General features: G+C 48.2%; 1 protein-coding gene across 1 annotated transcript; it reads left to right on the top strand.

The window, feature by feature from the left end:
- The first annotated feature begins 284 nt into the window (after window positions 1-284).
- Window positions 285-10,678, top strand: LOC137909564 (dynein axonemal heavy chain 12-like). Its single transcript, XM_068754028.1, has 32 exons — window positions 285-310; window positions 600-711; window positions 934-1,042; window positions 1,520-1,646; window positions 1,911-2,103; window positions 2,184-2,372; window positions 2,457-2,610; window positions 2,698-2,789; window positions 2,882-3,060; window positions 3,157-3,292; window positions 3,386-3,511; window positions 3,595-3,729; window positions 3,963-4,156; window positions 4,241-4,427; window positions 4,528-4,713; window positions 4,840-5,040; window positions 5,189-5,383; window positions 5,466-5,587; window positions 5,680-5,815; window positions 5,901-6,047; window positions 7,675-7,794; window positions 7,940-8,098; window positions 8,177-8,347; window positions 8,421-8,573; window positions 8,677-8,916; window positions 9,010-9,255; window positions 9,387-9,506; window positions 9,585-9,694; window positions 9,840-10,023; window positions 10,141-10,281; window positions 10,359-10,442; window positions 10,544-10,678. The coding sequence occupies exons 1-32, from the start codon at window positions 285-287 to the stop codon at window positions 10,676-10,678; spliced, it is 4,809 nt and encodes a 1,602-aa protein (XP_068610129.1).
- The last annotated feature ends 1,981 nt before the right edge of the window (window positions 10,679-12,659 follow it).

Here is a 12,659-nt window from a genome sequence, read left to right as displayed (position 1 = left end):
AATAATAATAATAAATAAATAAATAAATTTAAAAATAAATAAATAAATTAAAAAATAACTAAATAACTAAATTTAAAAATAACTAAATAAATAAATTTAAAAATAAATAAATAAATAAATTTAAAAATAAATAAATAAATAATTAATTTAAAGTTATATTGCACCAGATCAGAACAGACAGCTGTCTCACTTTACAGGTATAGGCAGCCCTTCTGCAAGAGGAGAAGGTTGTTCTGACAGTTTCAAGTTGTTTTGAGGTCATTCTTCTTCTTTCAGTCTGAAAAATGTACATCAAGGCCAACACCGATAAGCAACTAAGTGGACCTGACGCTCCTCTTCAAAGCACCTGGAGCTTTTTCTTTCGTGTGAAGGATTATCGCTACAAAATTCACCATGCAATAAAATTCCCCATTGAATGTTCGTTGTGTGAAAATCATTTTATGAACAAAACAACTTTTGAAGCTGCTTCTCTAACATCTGGGAAAAGTTGGTCCACGTTGGGCAACCTGTGGTTCCTACGATCCCATCCGGATACAGGCGGCTCAAACTGTGACGTGCAAAGTTCCTCCTGCGTGACGTTTTGTTTCCTCCCTGGTCAGTGGCTACGAGAGCGGATCGGCCTCACAGCCGGACGGAGCAGCCGCCCAGTGGATCGATCGGGACACGCCCCCGGCCTTCCCTCTGGCAGTGATACCGAAGCCTCCAGGACTGGTGAGACGTTTGTTTCCACTGAGTCTCCGCCTCAATAAAAGGTCTGCAGGATGTGATGTTTTATTTAATTGTTTTCGGTATCATTGCTTCACAGGAAACGCTTCTGAACAGACAGCGCTGGGTAGGTTTTGTTTTTAAATTCTGAAATATGTACAAATATAAGTACAAAGAAAATTCAAGAATGAAACCGAAGCCTATTTTGAGTCCCGTTTCGATTGCCAGGCCCTCCGTGGGCTGATGGAGAACGCATGGAAACAGGACATTGCGCCCCCCTCCAAAGACTCGCTGGAGCGCATCGACGCTCGAGTCGGTTTGGACATGACGAAGACAAGTGCGACAAGGAAATTACTTCAGGAGCTCCACGCGGAAATAATGGACGACATTGCGGAAACGCTCAGGGAGCACACAGGTGTCCGGCTTGTTGTTGCTTAGATACCGTATGTCAGTACGTCGACTGCAGATCAACCGGTTCTCACCGGGTCGTGTTTTCCTCCTGCAGCGAATCGTATAATAAAAGCAGAGGGAGAAGGTCCTTCAGGAGCGACGAGCGTTAAAGAGTGAGTGTCAGATGAGGAAAGGACCGATCTGTCTATCAGGAAGCAAATGAAACATGACAAAAAGACCGTTAAAAAAACCAACGCCCAGGCGTTTGTAAAAAGCTGGATATCGGATCTGATAATTGGTCAATAGGATCCTGTAATTGACACAAAGGACGGATGAAAAACTAGCACGTGTACATTTACTAAACTGAACACTTTCATGCCGATCTTTTTCAGGGGTCTTGATTTCTCCCGGTGTTGGAACCAAGGTTTTGTAGAGAACCGCAAACGACTTGACGACACTCTGAGCATCACTCATCCGGTAATGCAGATTATCCTGGAGCTGTGTTACCGGAACCTTTCCACGCTGGTGCTGGTGGACCTCTCCGGCTGCAGGTACGGATAGATATGCTGCATGTAACGCTCTCGGGGCCCTCGGGCCCCAGCCTGACCCAAACCTCATTGGCTGTTCCACCTTGCAGCTTGTGCTGCCAGACAATGTTCAGTTGACAGCGATGCATCACCTGCTAAATGGAGTAATGTCTCGTGTGCCAAATTGTTGCATTGAAACTTTCCATGGAGTTGCTGCAGCTGAGAAGACGCTTTCTAGCAGCGCAGACAAGGGCCCGTTCAACAGCTTCTATCTTGTGTTGCTAACAGGTCTGCAGGCCCGCTGGACCACCAAAGCCTGCAGGACAAAATCAACGTGGGCTGTAAGAGGACAGAGGACAATCTTCTCCGAATCTGGTTGGAGCCAATCCTCCTCGAATTGAAGAAGAAAAGCATCTATTACATGAAAGAACCAGAAAAGATCTCCCTGTTTAGATGCGCCTCTGTCCTCGTGTCAAATCAGGTGAGAGGAAACCGACTTTGTGTTGAATTGAATCTGGACTCAAAAAGCCGATGATGACGCGGTGTCTTTTTGTCTTGTAGTTGAAAGCCCTGCTGAAGAAATGCACCGATGAGTTTGTCGAGCTGTTCCACCCACGCAATCAGCACCTCATGCCTCTGATCAGCGTGTCTCTGACACTCAACGGTGCAACATTACAGATGTCCCCCACAGTAGCGGAGCTGGAAGCGTCTGTGTCGGCCATGCTGGACTGTGTCACCAACACGCTGCAGGTGGGTTCAAGGCATTTATTGAACCCTCGCTTGGAAATACTCGCTCACGCTGGTTTTTATATTTTCACGTCTCCTGGTTTACAGAAGGTTCCGAACTTCCAGTCCACTTTGGGACGAGCTCAAATGTCGTTTGTGGATGCTAAGGTGCCAGAGGAGGTACTCTGTTCGGCCCACGAGACTTTAAAGACACGTGTGTGCGAGAATCTAGAGGAACCCGTCAAGCATCTCCAGACCTTTGGTGGGATGTCCTGCTATTCAGTCGTTTCCAGCCCTCCTCCCGCTGACTTTTGTTCAAAATATGCTGAGCTGTTCTTTCATTTTCAAGTTGACAAGTTTGCCTGGCTGGTGGACGGATCGGCACGAGCTCGGGTGGAGGCGTTTGTAGCTGAGCAGCGTTGTCTTGACGACTACGCCAAGGTGAGCAAACATCGTTTGTGCTGTCGATCTTCCAGTTTGTTTCCAGCTTTGCCGTTTGAAGAACAAATATGGAGTTTCACTCCTTTCCACAGGAAGTGGAGTGGTTCATGGTGCTGGCAGAGGACATCATGAGCCTCCCCGTGAGAGCCCACTTTACGATGGTGCAGCTGGAATGCCAGGAACTCAAGGAGGAGTTGGCCGCCAAAGCCAGAAGCTACGCCTGCATCATAATAGAGAAACTCGCCGCCGTCCACCGGGAGGAAAACATCCAGTCAGTCTCTTCTTGTAACATTCTGGAGCAAAACGTTTTCTCCTGTAATTCCGTTTGCAAATGTTTCTCCAAACCCGTTTTTGTGTCTGTGCAAAGGATCTGCTCTGAATTTGAGAGCATCAAGGACCGGTTACTGAAACCCCCAGAGAGCATCCAGGAGATGTCTGAGACCATCCAGTTCACCAAAGAGGTTCAGGAAGACCGGCTCGGAGAACTCCAGCAACAGATTGAGGTCAGGATTGATCCGGAGTTCTAGGAATAAATGCATGTTCACTTCAGCGCTCTTGAATCGGTGCCAATAGCACACTTTGATTTGCCGTTGCAGAAAGTCCACTGTCGCCTGCTTTACCTCCTCGATCATCACTCCTTTGCCAAAGAGGATCTAAAGCTCAATTCGGTTGTTACTCTTTGGCCACAGAAGATGCCGGCGATCTTTAAACGTGCTGACGAGGTAACGCCTCTCACGCTTCTTGGAAACAGCTGATCGAGTTATTCTTTGAAGACCTGTCTGAGGATGCCGTCTGTATTCTGCAGATTATTCTGAAGGGCAAGGAAAAAGGGGAAAAGGAGATGGTTGATAGGAGAAAAAGATTAAAGATCGACTTTGAAGTGTTGAGTGGCAGCTTCCAGGAGTTCCAGGAATACTCTGAGATGCACCGTGTTGATGAGGTGAGGCACACAACATGTCCCTCATGTTTAGCTGAACTACATGTAGCGACATGTGGCTGCGTTAGCATGCTTAGTGCTGCAGTCTGGAACACTGGATGCTGCTCATCTGAGCTTCACATGGGATGGATACGTGTCCTTGAATCATTTTCATGGTCAGCATGCCTTTAAGTTACTTGTCAAGTAGTGATGAACATAAAATAATACCAAGTTGTCTTTCATGTCCTCTTGAGCAGTATCTGAAGAATATCCGAGCCGTTCTCAAGCAACTGAAGGAGGCTGCGCACGTCATCGTCACCGTTAACAAAGAGGAGGCCTTCTTTGCACAAGACCAGTCGTCCTACCCTCAAATGGAGGAACTCAAGAAGAGTGTGGAGCCTTACGAGCAGCTCTTCTCGTTGGTGCAGCAGTGGCAGCAGACGGAGAGCAGGTCAAGAGTCCCTTTGGTGAAGTCCTTGTTGAGTTCAAAGCCTCGGGTTGGGATGACAAACCACGTCTCTCTCTTTGTGAATAGATGGATGGACGGTCCCCTCCATGAACAGAGCAGTGAGTACTTTGACTCTGATGTGGAGATGGAGCGTTCTTTGTTCAAGGTGCAGAAGTTTTTCCAAAAGAAGCCACCAGCCGCGGAACAACCGACGCTGCAGAGCCCTGCAGTGGTTCTGTCCGCCACAGTGTTGAAGATGATCGCGAGCTTCAAGGTGCTGGAGCTGACTTGAACGGGGCATGCTGGGAAAGTCTTGCAGTGCTCATTTGTTGAAGCTAAGCCTGTGTATGGGGTGAATGTGTTTGTGTTTGCAGGTGCATCGACCTGTGCTGATGGCGTTGTGTAACCCAGCCATCAGACCTCGCCACCGGGAGCAGATGTCGGCGCTGATAGGAGCGGACCTGACTCCTGAGACCGGTGTTACTGCACGGACTCTCCTCCAGCTGAATCTGAATCCTCATCTGGACCAGCTGGAGTCCATCAGTACTCATGCCAGTAAAGTAAGAGCTGCTGAATTTCTATCTTTGGTTTGCTTTTCCTTTGTGGCGTTTGACAACGTGTAACTTCAATACAAAATAGATTTGTTGAACACCATGTCCCTCCCTTCTCTGTCTGGCTCACTAAAGGAGTTTGCCCTGGAGACCAAGCTGCGAGCCATGAAGGACGATCTGGTCGCTCTGTCTTTCCCCAACAAACTGTACAGAGAGACCGGTGTTCACATCTTGCACAGCGTTGAGGATCTGCAGGCCACGCTGGAAGACCACATAGTGAAGAGTCAGAGCATGATGGGGACGGCGCTGACTAAAGAGTTTGGCATTCAGATCAAGGTGATCGATCAAGCCTTTTGAGCATTGACTCGTTTCATCTGAATAAAGAACTGCTCAGCTTGCATGGATGTGATCCGGTTAAAGGAAGGAGATTTAGAGTCTGCCGACGCCCAGCGTTGCAGAGCTTTGACGTATCGTGTCATTTCAGCAATGGGAGGAGCAATTAATTCACATCCAGGATGTCACCGAAGAATGGCTGAAGGTGCAGTCTCGGTGGGTTTACTTGGAATCCATCTTCTCCTCGGAAGACATCATGCAACAGATTCCAGAAGAAGGACGACTCTTCAAAATCGTCGACGCCACCTGGAGAGATATCATGGGCCGCTGCGCGAGGGATTCCCGGGTAATTTAGAAAGAAAGCAGCAGCCGTTATTGTAAAAGCTCCCCTCTGAAGGAACATTTCTGTAACCGATCTGGAATTGTAGGTGTTAGAGGTGACCGCTCAGCCTGATTTGCTGGAGAAACTGCAATCCTCGAACCATCAGCTGGACACCATCGATAAAGGCCTGAATGTCTATCTGGAAAAGAAACGGCTCAGTTTTCCAAGGTAAAGAAAATCCTCATTTTGTTTTGTTCCTATCAGAATATATAGGATTCCATTGAAGAGATTCTGATACTGGCTGCTAACATTCTCACCAGATTCTTCTTCTTGTCCAATGACGAAATGCTTGAAATCCTTTCTGAGACCAAAGACCCCACCCGAGTACAGCCCCACCTGAAGAAGTGCTTTGAGGGTATTTCCAAACTGGACTTCCTGCCTGACTTGGAGATCCAGGTACGGCGGTCGGGCATCTTGTCAGGATTCCACGGGCCCGCTTGTTAAAGGGCGTGTTTCGGGTTGCATGCTGTGCTTTTTGCAGGGCATGTACAGCAGTGAGGGAGAGCACATCCAGCTGGTTGAGAACATCTCCACCGCTGCAGCCGGGGGGGCCGTAGAGAAGTGGCTGGTGGAGTTGGAGTCTGGGATGATTCGCAGCGTCAGAAACGAAATAGGCCGATCCATCGAGGTGAGAGGGCTGTTTCCAGCACCGAGCTTTGTCGTCTGATGATGATGAATAAATTTATTAGATGGAATGTTAGAGTACAGGTACAGTCAAACAGTAGCATGTATTACAGTACAGTAGTCCCTCGATATAATGCGGTTCATCTTCCGCTGCTTCGCGGAGTTTCAATTCAGTTTTTCAGATTTTATTTTTTGCACTTGAACGCGCCTTGAAACGGCGCAAGGACGAAGAGGCGCGGTCGGAGGAACTGTGAAATACGCGCGAGTTGCTATTAATAACTTGTGTCATTAAAATTAAATTTGTTATTTCTAAAAGCTATCATGTTTATTTGTTAAGCGTTTGTTTTATAGCGCTCTTATTCTCTGTGTAAAAAGAGGCTTTTATTTTGTAGGAGCATAAACGTTATGTCCCTTATGGGTATCGTTTCTTCCTGTTGATTTATGTAGCCGCGCCGCGCTGCTGTGCTAAGCTATCCAATAAAGCAGCATGAGAGGCTAAAGACAGCACGAGTAGAATATTTGTTCTTCTGCACTCCAAGCCGCTCTTTCCTCGACCTGCACGCCTTAACATTATTAACAGGAAAACGTTTACTGTACGTACTATATACTTATATTCCTCAAACAAATGTTTAGTTCTGAAAAGGTTTTGATCTTTGGTTTCATTCTATAATACTGAAACAATCTATTTAGATTAATGCCTGCCTGTTAAACGTGTATAAAGTGTGTGGTGAGGGGTTTTACAGCCTTAAAACATTTATGTACATGTATAATAATTGAAAAAAAATAAAGATTACTACATTGCGGATTTCACTTATTGCGGGTTGTTTTTGGAACGTAACCCCCGCGGAAAATGAGGGACTACTGTACAAGTACAGTCAAACATCCTGTCTAAGAGGAGCATTTCTAAAAAGCCCTTGCGGTTTTGTTTCCGTTGAAAGTCCTTCGTACATAAATCATCGACATTTAACAATACAAATAAAACTAATATTAAATTACTAACTTGCTGCAAAATAACAATAAAATAAAAATAAATTAATCCAGATATAAAATAATAAGTTCTACATAAATTACACCACAGATGCAAAATTACAATAAATTAAAAATTAAAAAGATACATAGTATGTATAACATAGGTGGACAAAAAAAGGCGGGGGGGGTTGATCCGGAGAGAGTCGTGATGACTATCTCCGTCTCTGCCCCCCTAAAAGGTGTATTTTTAGGGCCGTTTTGAAGGAGGCCAAAGAGGTGCATGTTTTGAGGGCAGGAGTCAAACAGTTCCACCCTTAGGGGGCAGTATTGTAAAAAGATGATTTACCCATGTTAGTCCTATAGGAGGGGGTAATCAGGTTGTTGTTTGAGCTCCCTCTAGTGGTGTGGCTGTGGGTGTCACTAAATCTGTGGAGGTGTTTATTCAGGTATGCAGGGATTGAGGGGACTGAGGGCAGAGCTGCATTGACTATTTTAAATGCCAATCCCATTTTGAGTTGTTTAACCCTGTCTTCTACCCTGAGCCATTTTAGGCTAGCAAAATGTCCAGGAAGACGCCTTCGTGCTGTGTATGGATCCGGTGCGGGACAATGTGAGGTTGGGGGGTTCTCCGTGTGAACGTTTCTCTGTCATTGTGTTTGCAGGCCTACACTAATACTTCACGGATCAACTGGGTCAAGGAGTGGCCTGGACAGGTGGTCCTCTGCACCTCCCAGATCTACTGGACTCGGGAAGTTGAGGAAGCCATCAAAGGAGGCACTAAAGTAGGCTTTCACAATGTCATCTTCAGCTCTGGCTTATTTGCTGCAGCGACGTCTCACTCCTGTCCGGTTGGCTGGAATTTGAGATCACCAGTTTCCCCTTTGTCTGAAACGGGAACAAGAGTAATTGGCTTTTTGTTCTCTGCAGGGTTTAAAGAAATATTACAAGAAACTCCGGAATCAGCTGAGCGACATTGTGGAGCTGGTGAGAGGGGATCTGCCCAAACAAACCCGGATCACTTTGGGAGCGCTGATCACCATCGACGTCCATGCCAGGGACGTGGTTGCAGAGCTGCTTCAGAACGGTGCTTCAGATTGGGCCACAAGTCCATTTAACAGCAGGACTCAAAGACTTGGTGGGATAACGAGTGTCCTTTTTACAGAGGTGTCGAGCCAAAACGACTTCCAGTGGCTGTCCCAGCTCCGCTACTACTGGTGCTCAGACAATGTCCGGGTCCGAATCATAAGTTGCGATGTGAAATATGCTTACGAATACTTGGGAAACTCCCCCCGTTTGGTCATCACTCCTCTGACTGACAGATGCTACAGAACTCTGGTAAAACGGCTAACGAGCGAGCAGCCTGCGTGAATATTGGCACTTCTCACCTCACAAATAATGTTTGTCTCAGGTTGGTGCCTTTTCCCTCAATCTGGGCGGGGCACCTGAGGGTCCGGCAGGAACAGGAAAGACCGAGACCACCAAGGATCTGGCCAAAGCTCTGGCAGTGCAGTGCGTCGTCTTCAACTGCTCTGACGGCCTGGACTACATCGCTATGAGCAAGGTGATGCCAGTTGCAAATGTAGATTCCACGTTTGTAATCCTAGCAGCGCGGTTTCAAATGCCAGGACGTCGCGCTGACGTGTCTCTGCTGCAATCTGTTCCAGTTCTTCAAAGGCCTGGCTTCGACTGGCGCATGGGCGTGCTTTGACGAGTTCAATCGCATTGAGCTGGAGGTGCTCTCTGTGGTGGCCCAGCAGATCCTCTGCATCCAAAGGGCCGTTGAGCTGCATGCAGAGAAGTTTGACTTTGAAGGGACCCAGCTTACGCTCAATCCCAACTGCTTTGTGTCCATCACCATGAATCCTGGCTATGCAGGACGTTCTGAGCTCCCAGACAACCTCAAGGTGTTGTGTTGCACGTTCTCCCATTTATTTCAATGCAACGCACACGTCATCAAGAAACCTCTAAGTCACGTTTTCTGTCGCCTCTCTTTGCAGGCGTTGTTCCGGACGGTGGCCATGATGGTGCCCAACTACGCACTGATTGCAGAGGTTTCTCTATATTCGAGTGGCTTCCTGCATGCCAAGCCGCTCTCGGTGAAGATCGTAACAACCTACCGGCTGTGTTCCGAGCAGCTCTCATCCCAGTTCCATTACGATTACGGGATGAGGGCTGTCAAAGCTGTGCTTGTTGCTGCTGGAAACCTGAAGCTCAAGTTCCCTGAAGAGGATGAGGACATACTGGTAATGGTCTGATAGTTATGCAGTACTAGTATACAGAGCGTATACTCCTTGCTTTTATCCCGGAGTCGAGGCCTGCCACGTGATTGACACCTTTGGACCCTTCCGTGTCTTCTGCTTGTTGTCGTGTCCAGGTCTTGAGGTCCATAAAAGATGTGAATAAGCCCAAGTTTCTGTCCCACGATATTCCACTGTTTGACGGAATCATCCGCGACGTGTTCCCCGGCATCACCCTCCCTGAGGCTGACTATAAGGTCAGATGCGTTGCTGTAATTAACTCTTCCTGAGTCTTAGCCTGTCCAGTGTGATCAATGTGTTTGTGTCGCTGGCAGCGGTTCCGGGAGGCCGCTGAACATTGCTGCAAATCAAAGAATCTCCAGCTTACAGACACGTTCTGGGAGAAGTTGATCCAGACCTACGAGATGATGATTGTCAGGCACGGGTGCGTTGTTCTTTAACGTGTTCCTCTGTCGTGATGTTTCACGTTGGCGTGTTTCCGTGTCATCCAGTACGTCACTGTCTGGAAGAGTCTTTACGGGGCTCTTCCAAATGTGCTGCTGCATGGAGATGTTCTCTGTGTTCCTCAGTTTCATGTTGGTTGGAGGGCCCATCGCTGGGAAGACCCAAGTGCTGCGAGTTCTAGCCGACACTCTGAATTTTATGAGCGAACGTGGCTATGGAAACGAGCGGAAGGTCCGCTACACGACCGTGAACCCCAAATCCATTACCATGGGACAGCTGTTTGGAGAGTTCGACGCCGTTTCCCATGAGGTCCGGCTGTGGTTGCATCTTGTGGAAGTTCTTCTGAAGTTCTGTAGATTTCTACACGGAGCAGCCGGCCACCCGTTCGCCCTCTCACTCTTGCCCCTTTGTGTTTGCCCTTGTTAGTGGTCTGATGGGATTGTGGCCAGCGCATTCAGGAAATTTGCCTCGGACGAGTCGCCGGACCGTAAATGGTTGGTGTTTGATGGGCCCATCGACACGCTGTGGATCGAGAGCCTGAACACAGTGCTGGACGACAACAAGAAGGTGCAGAACACTCAGTGCTGCTGCTTTTCCCTGGTTTCACTCTTGAGTGAACTTCCTGCATTGCTCTCACTCCCCAGCTGTGCTTGATGAATGGAGAGATCATCCAGATGCCCGATGAGATGAGTCTGATCTTCGAGGTGGACGACCTGTCCCGGGCCTCGGTAGGTCCTTCTCAGCATGACGTTACTGGCTAAATTTGAATCGAGAGGGAGTGACTGATCTGTTCTTAGTTCCGTGACATGTTCTCATTCTCCCGCTGCAGCCTGCCACAGTCAGCCGCTGTGGGATGATCTTCATGGAACCGTCTCAGTTGGGCTTGGATCCCTTGTTCCTCTCCTGGTTGAACACCCTTCCTGACGCTCTCCGGGAGCCGGAGTCCCGCTCTTTGCTGGGTTAGGGTTAGGGTTAGGGTTAGGGTTAGGGTTAGGGTTAGGGTTAGGGTTAGGGTTAGGGTTAGGGTTAGGGTTAGGGTTAGGGTTAGGGTTAGGGTTAGGGTTAGGGTTAGGGTTAGGGTTAGGGTTAGGGTTAGGGTTAGGGTTAGGGTTAGGGTTAGGGTTAGGGTTAGGGTTAGGGTTAGGGTTAGGGTTAGGGTTAGGGTTAGGGTTAGGGTTAGGGTTAGGGTTAGGGTTAGGGTTAGGGTTAGGGTTAGGGTTAGGGTTAGGGTTAGGGTTAGGGTTAGGGTTAGGGTTAGGGTTAGGGTTAGGGTTAGGGTTAGGGTTAGGGTTAGGGTTAGGGTTAGGGTTAGGGTTAGGGTTAGGGTTAGGGTTAGGGTTAGGGTTAGGGTTAGGGTTAGGGTTAGGGTTAGGGTTAGGGTTAGGGTTAGGGTTAGGGTTAGGGTTAGGGTTAGGGTTAGGGTTAGGGTTAGGGTTAGGGTTAGGGTTAGGGTTAGGGTTAGGGTTAGGGTTAGGGTTAGGGTTAGGGTTAGGGTTAGGGTTAGGGGTTAGGGTTAGGGTTAGGGTTAGGGTTAGGGTTAGGGTTAGGGTTAGGGTTAGGGTTAGGGTTAGGGTTAGGGTTAGGGTTAGGGTTAGGGTTAGGGTTAGGTTAGGGTTAGGGTTAGGGTTAGGGTTAGGGTTAGGGTTAGGGTTAGGGTTAGGGTTAGGGTTAGGGTTAGGGTTAGGGTTAGGGTTAGGGTTAGGGTTAGGGTTAGGGTTAGGGTTAGGGTTAGGGTTAGGGTTAGGGTTAGGGTTAGGGTTAGGGTTAGGGTTAGGGTTAGGGTTAGGGTTAGGGTTAGGGTTAGGGTTAGGGTTAGGGTTAGGGTTAGGGTTAGGGTTAGGGTTAGGGTTAGGGTTAGGGTTAGGGTTAGGGTTAGGGTTAGGGTTAGGGTTAGGGTTAGGGTTAGGGTTAGGGTTAGGGTTAGGGTTAGGGTTAGGGTTAGGGTTAGGGTTAGGGTTAGGTTAGGGTTAGGGTTAGGGTTAGGGTTAGGGTTAGGGTTAGGGTTAGGGTTAGGGTTAGGGTTAGGGTTAGGGTTAGGGTTAGGGTTAGGGTTAGGGTTAGGGTTAGGGTTAGGGTTAGGGTTAGGGTTAGGGTTAGGGTTAGGGTTAGGGTTAGGGTTAGGGTTAGGGTTAGGGTTAGGGTTAGGGTTAGGGTTAGGGTTAGGGTTAGGGTTAGGGTTAGGGTTAGGGTTAGGGTTAGGGTTAGGGTTAGGGTTAGGGTTAGGGTTAGGGTTAGGGTTAGGGTTAGGGTTAGGGTTAGGGTTAGGGTTAGGGTTAGGGTTAGGGTTAGGGTTAGGGTTAGGGTTAGGGTTAGGGTTAGGGTTAGGGGTTAGGGTTAGGGTTAGGGTTAGGTTAGGGTTAGGGTTAGGGTTAGGGTTAGGGTTAGGGTTAGGGTTAGGGTTAGGGTTAGGGTTAGGGTTAGGGTTAGGGTTAGGGTTAGGGTTAGGGTTAGGGTTAGGGTTAGGTTAGGGTTAGGGTTAGGGTTAGGGTTAGGGTTAGGGTTAGGGTTAGGGTTAGGGTTAGGGTTAGGGTTAGGGTTAGGGTTAGGGTTAGGGTTAGGGTTAGGGTTAGGGTTAGGGTTAGGGTTAGGGTTAGGGTTAGGGTTAGGGTTAGGGTTAGGGTTAGGGTTAGGGTTAGGGTTAGGGTTAGGGTTAGGGTTAGGGTTAGGTTAGGGTTAGGGTTAGGGTTAGGGTTAGGGTTAGGGTTAGGGTTAGGGTTAGGGTTAGGGTTAGGGTTAGGGTTAGGGTTAGGGTTAGGGTTAGGGTTAGGGTTAGGGTTAGGGTTAGGGTTAGGGTTAGGGTTAGGGTTAGGGTTAGGGTTAGGGTTAGGGTTAGGGTTAGGGTTAGGGTTAGGGTTAGGGTTAGGGTTAGGGTTAGGGTTAGGGTTAGGGTTAGGGTTAGGGTTAGGGTTAGGGTTAGGGTTAGGGTTAGGGTTAGGGTTAGGGTT

The sequence above is a fragment of the Brachionichthys hirsutus genome, chromosome 20 (assembly GCF_040956055.1).
Source record: "Brachionichthys hirsutus isolate HB-005 chromosome 20, CSIRO-AGI_Bhir_v1, whole genome shotgun sequence".
NCBI lineage: Eukaryota > Metazoa > Chordata > Actinopteri > Lophiiformes > Brachionichthyidae > Brachionichthys > Brachionichthys hirsutus.
Note: the sequence above shows the minus strand (reverse complement) of the source record. Positions and strands in the feature narration are given on the sequence as shown.

Bases quoted from the DNA above. Each gene is read 5' to 3' on its own strand.
- LOC137909564 (XM_068754028.1), top strand. From the start codon at position 285: ATGTACATCAAGGCCAACACCGATAA. The intron at 4,157-4,240 runs GTCAAGAGTCCC...CTTTGTGAATAG, and splicing joins TGGCAGCAGACGGAGAGCAG to ATGGATGGACGGTCCCCTCC. The intron at 9,695-9,839 runs GTGCGTTGTTCT...TGTGTTCCTCAG, and splicing joins ATGATGATTGTCAGGCACGG to TTTCATGTTGGTTGGAGGGC.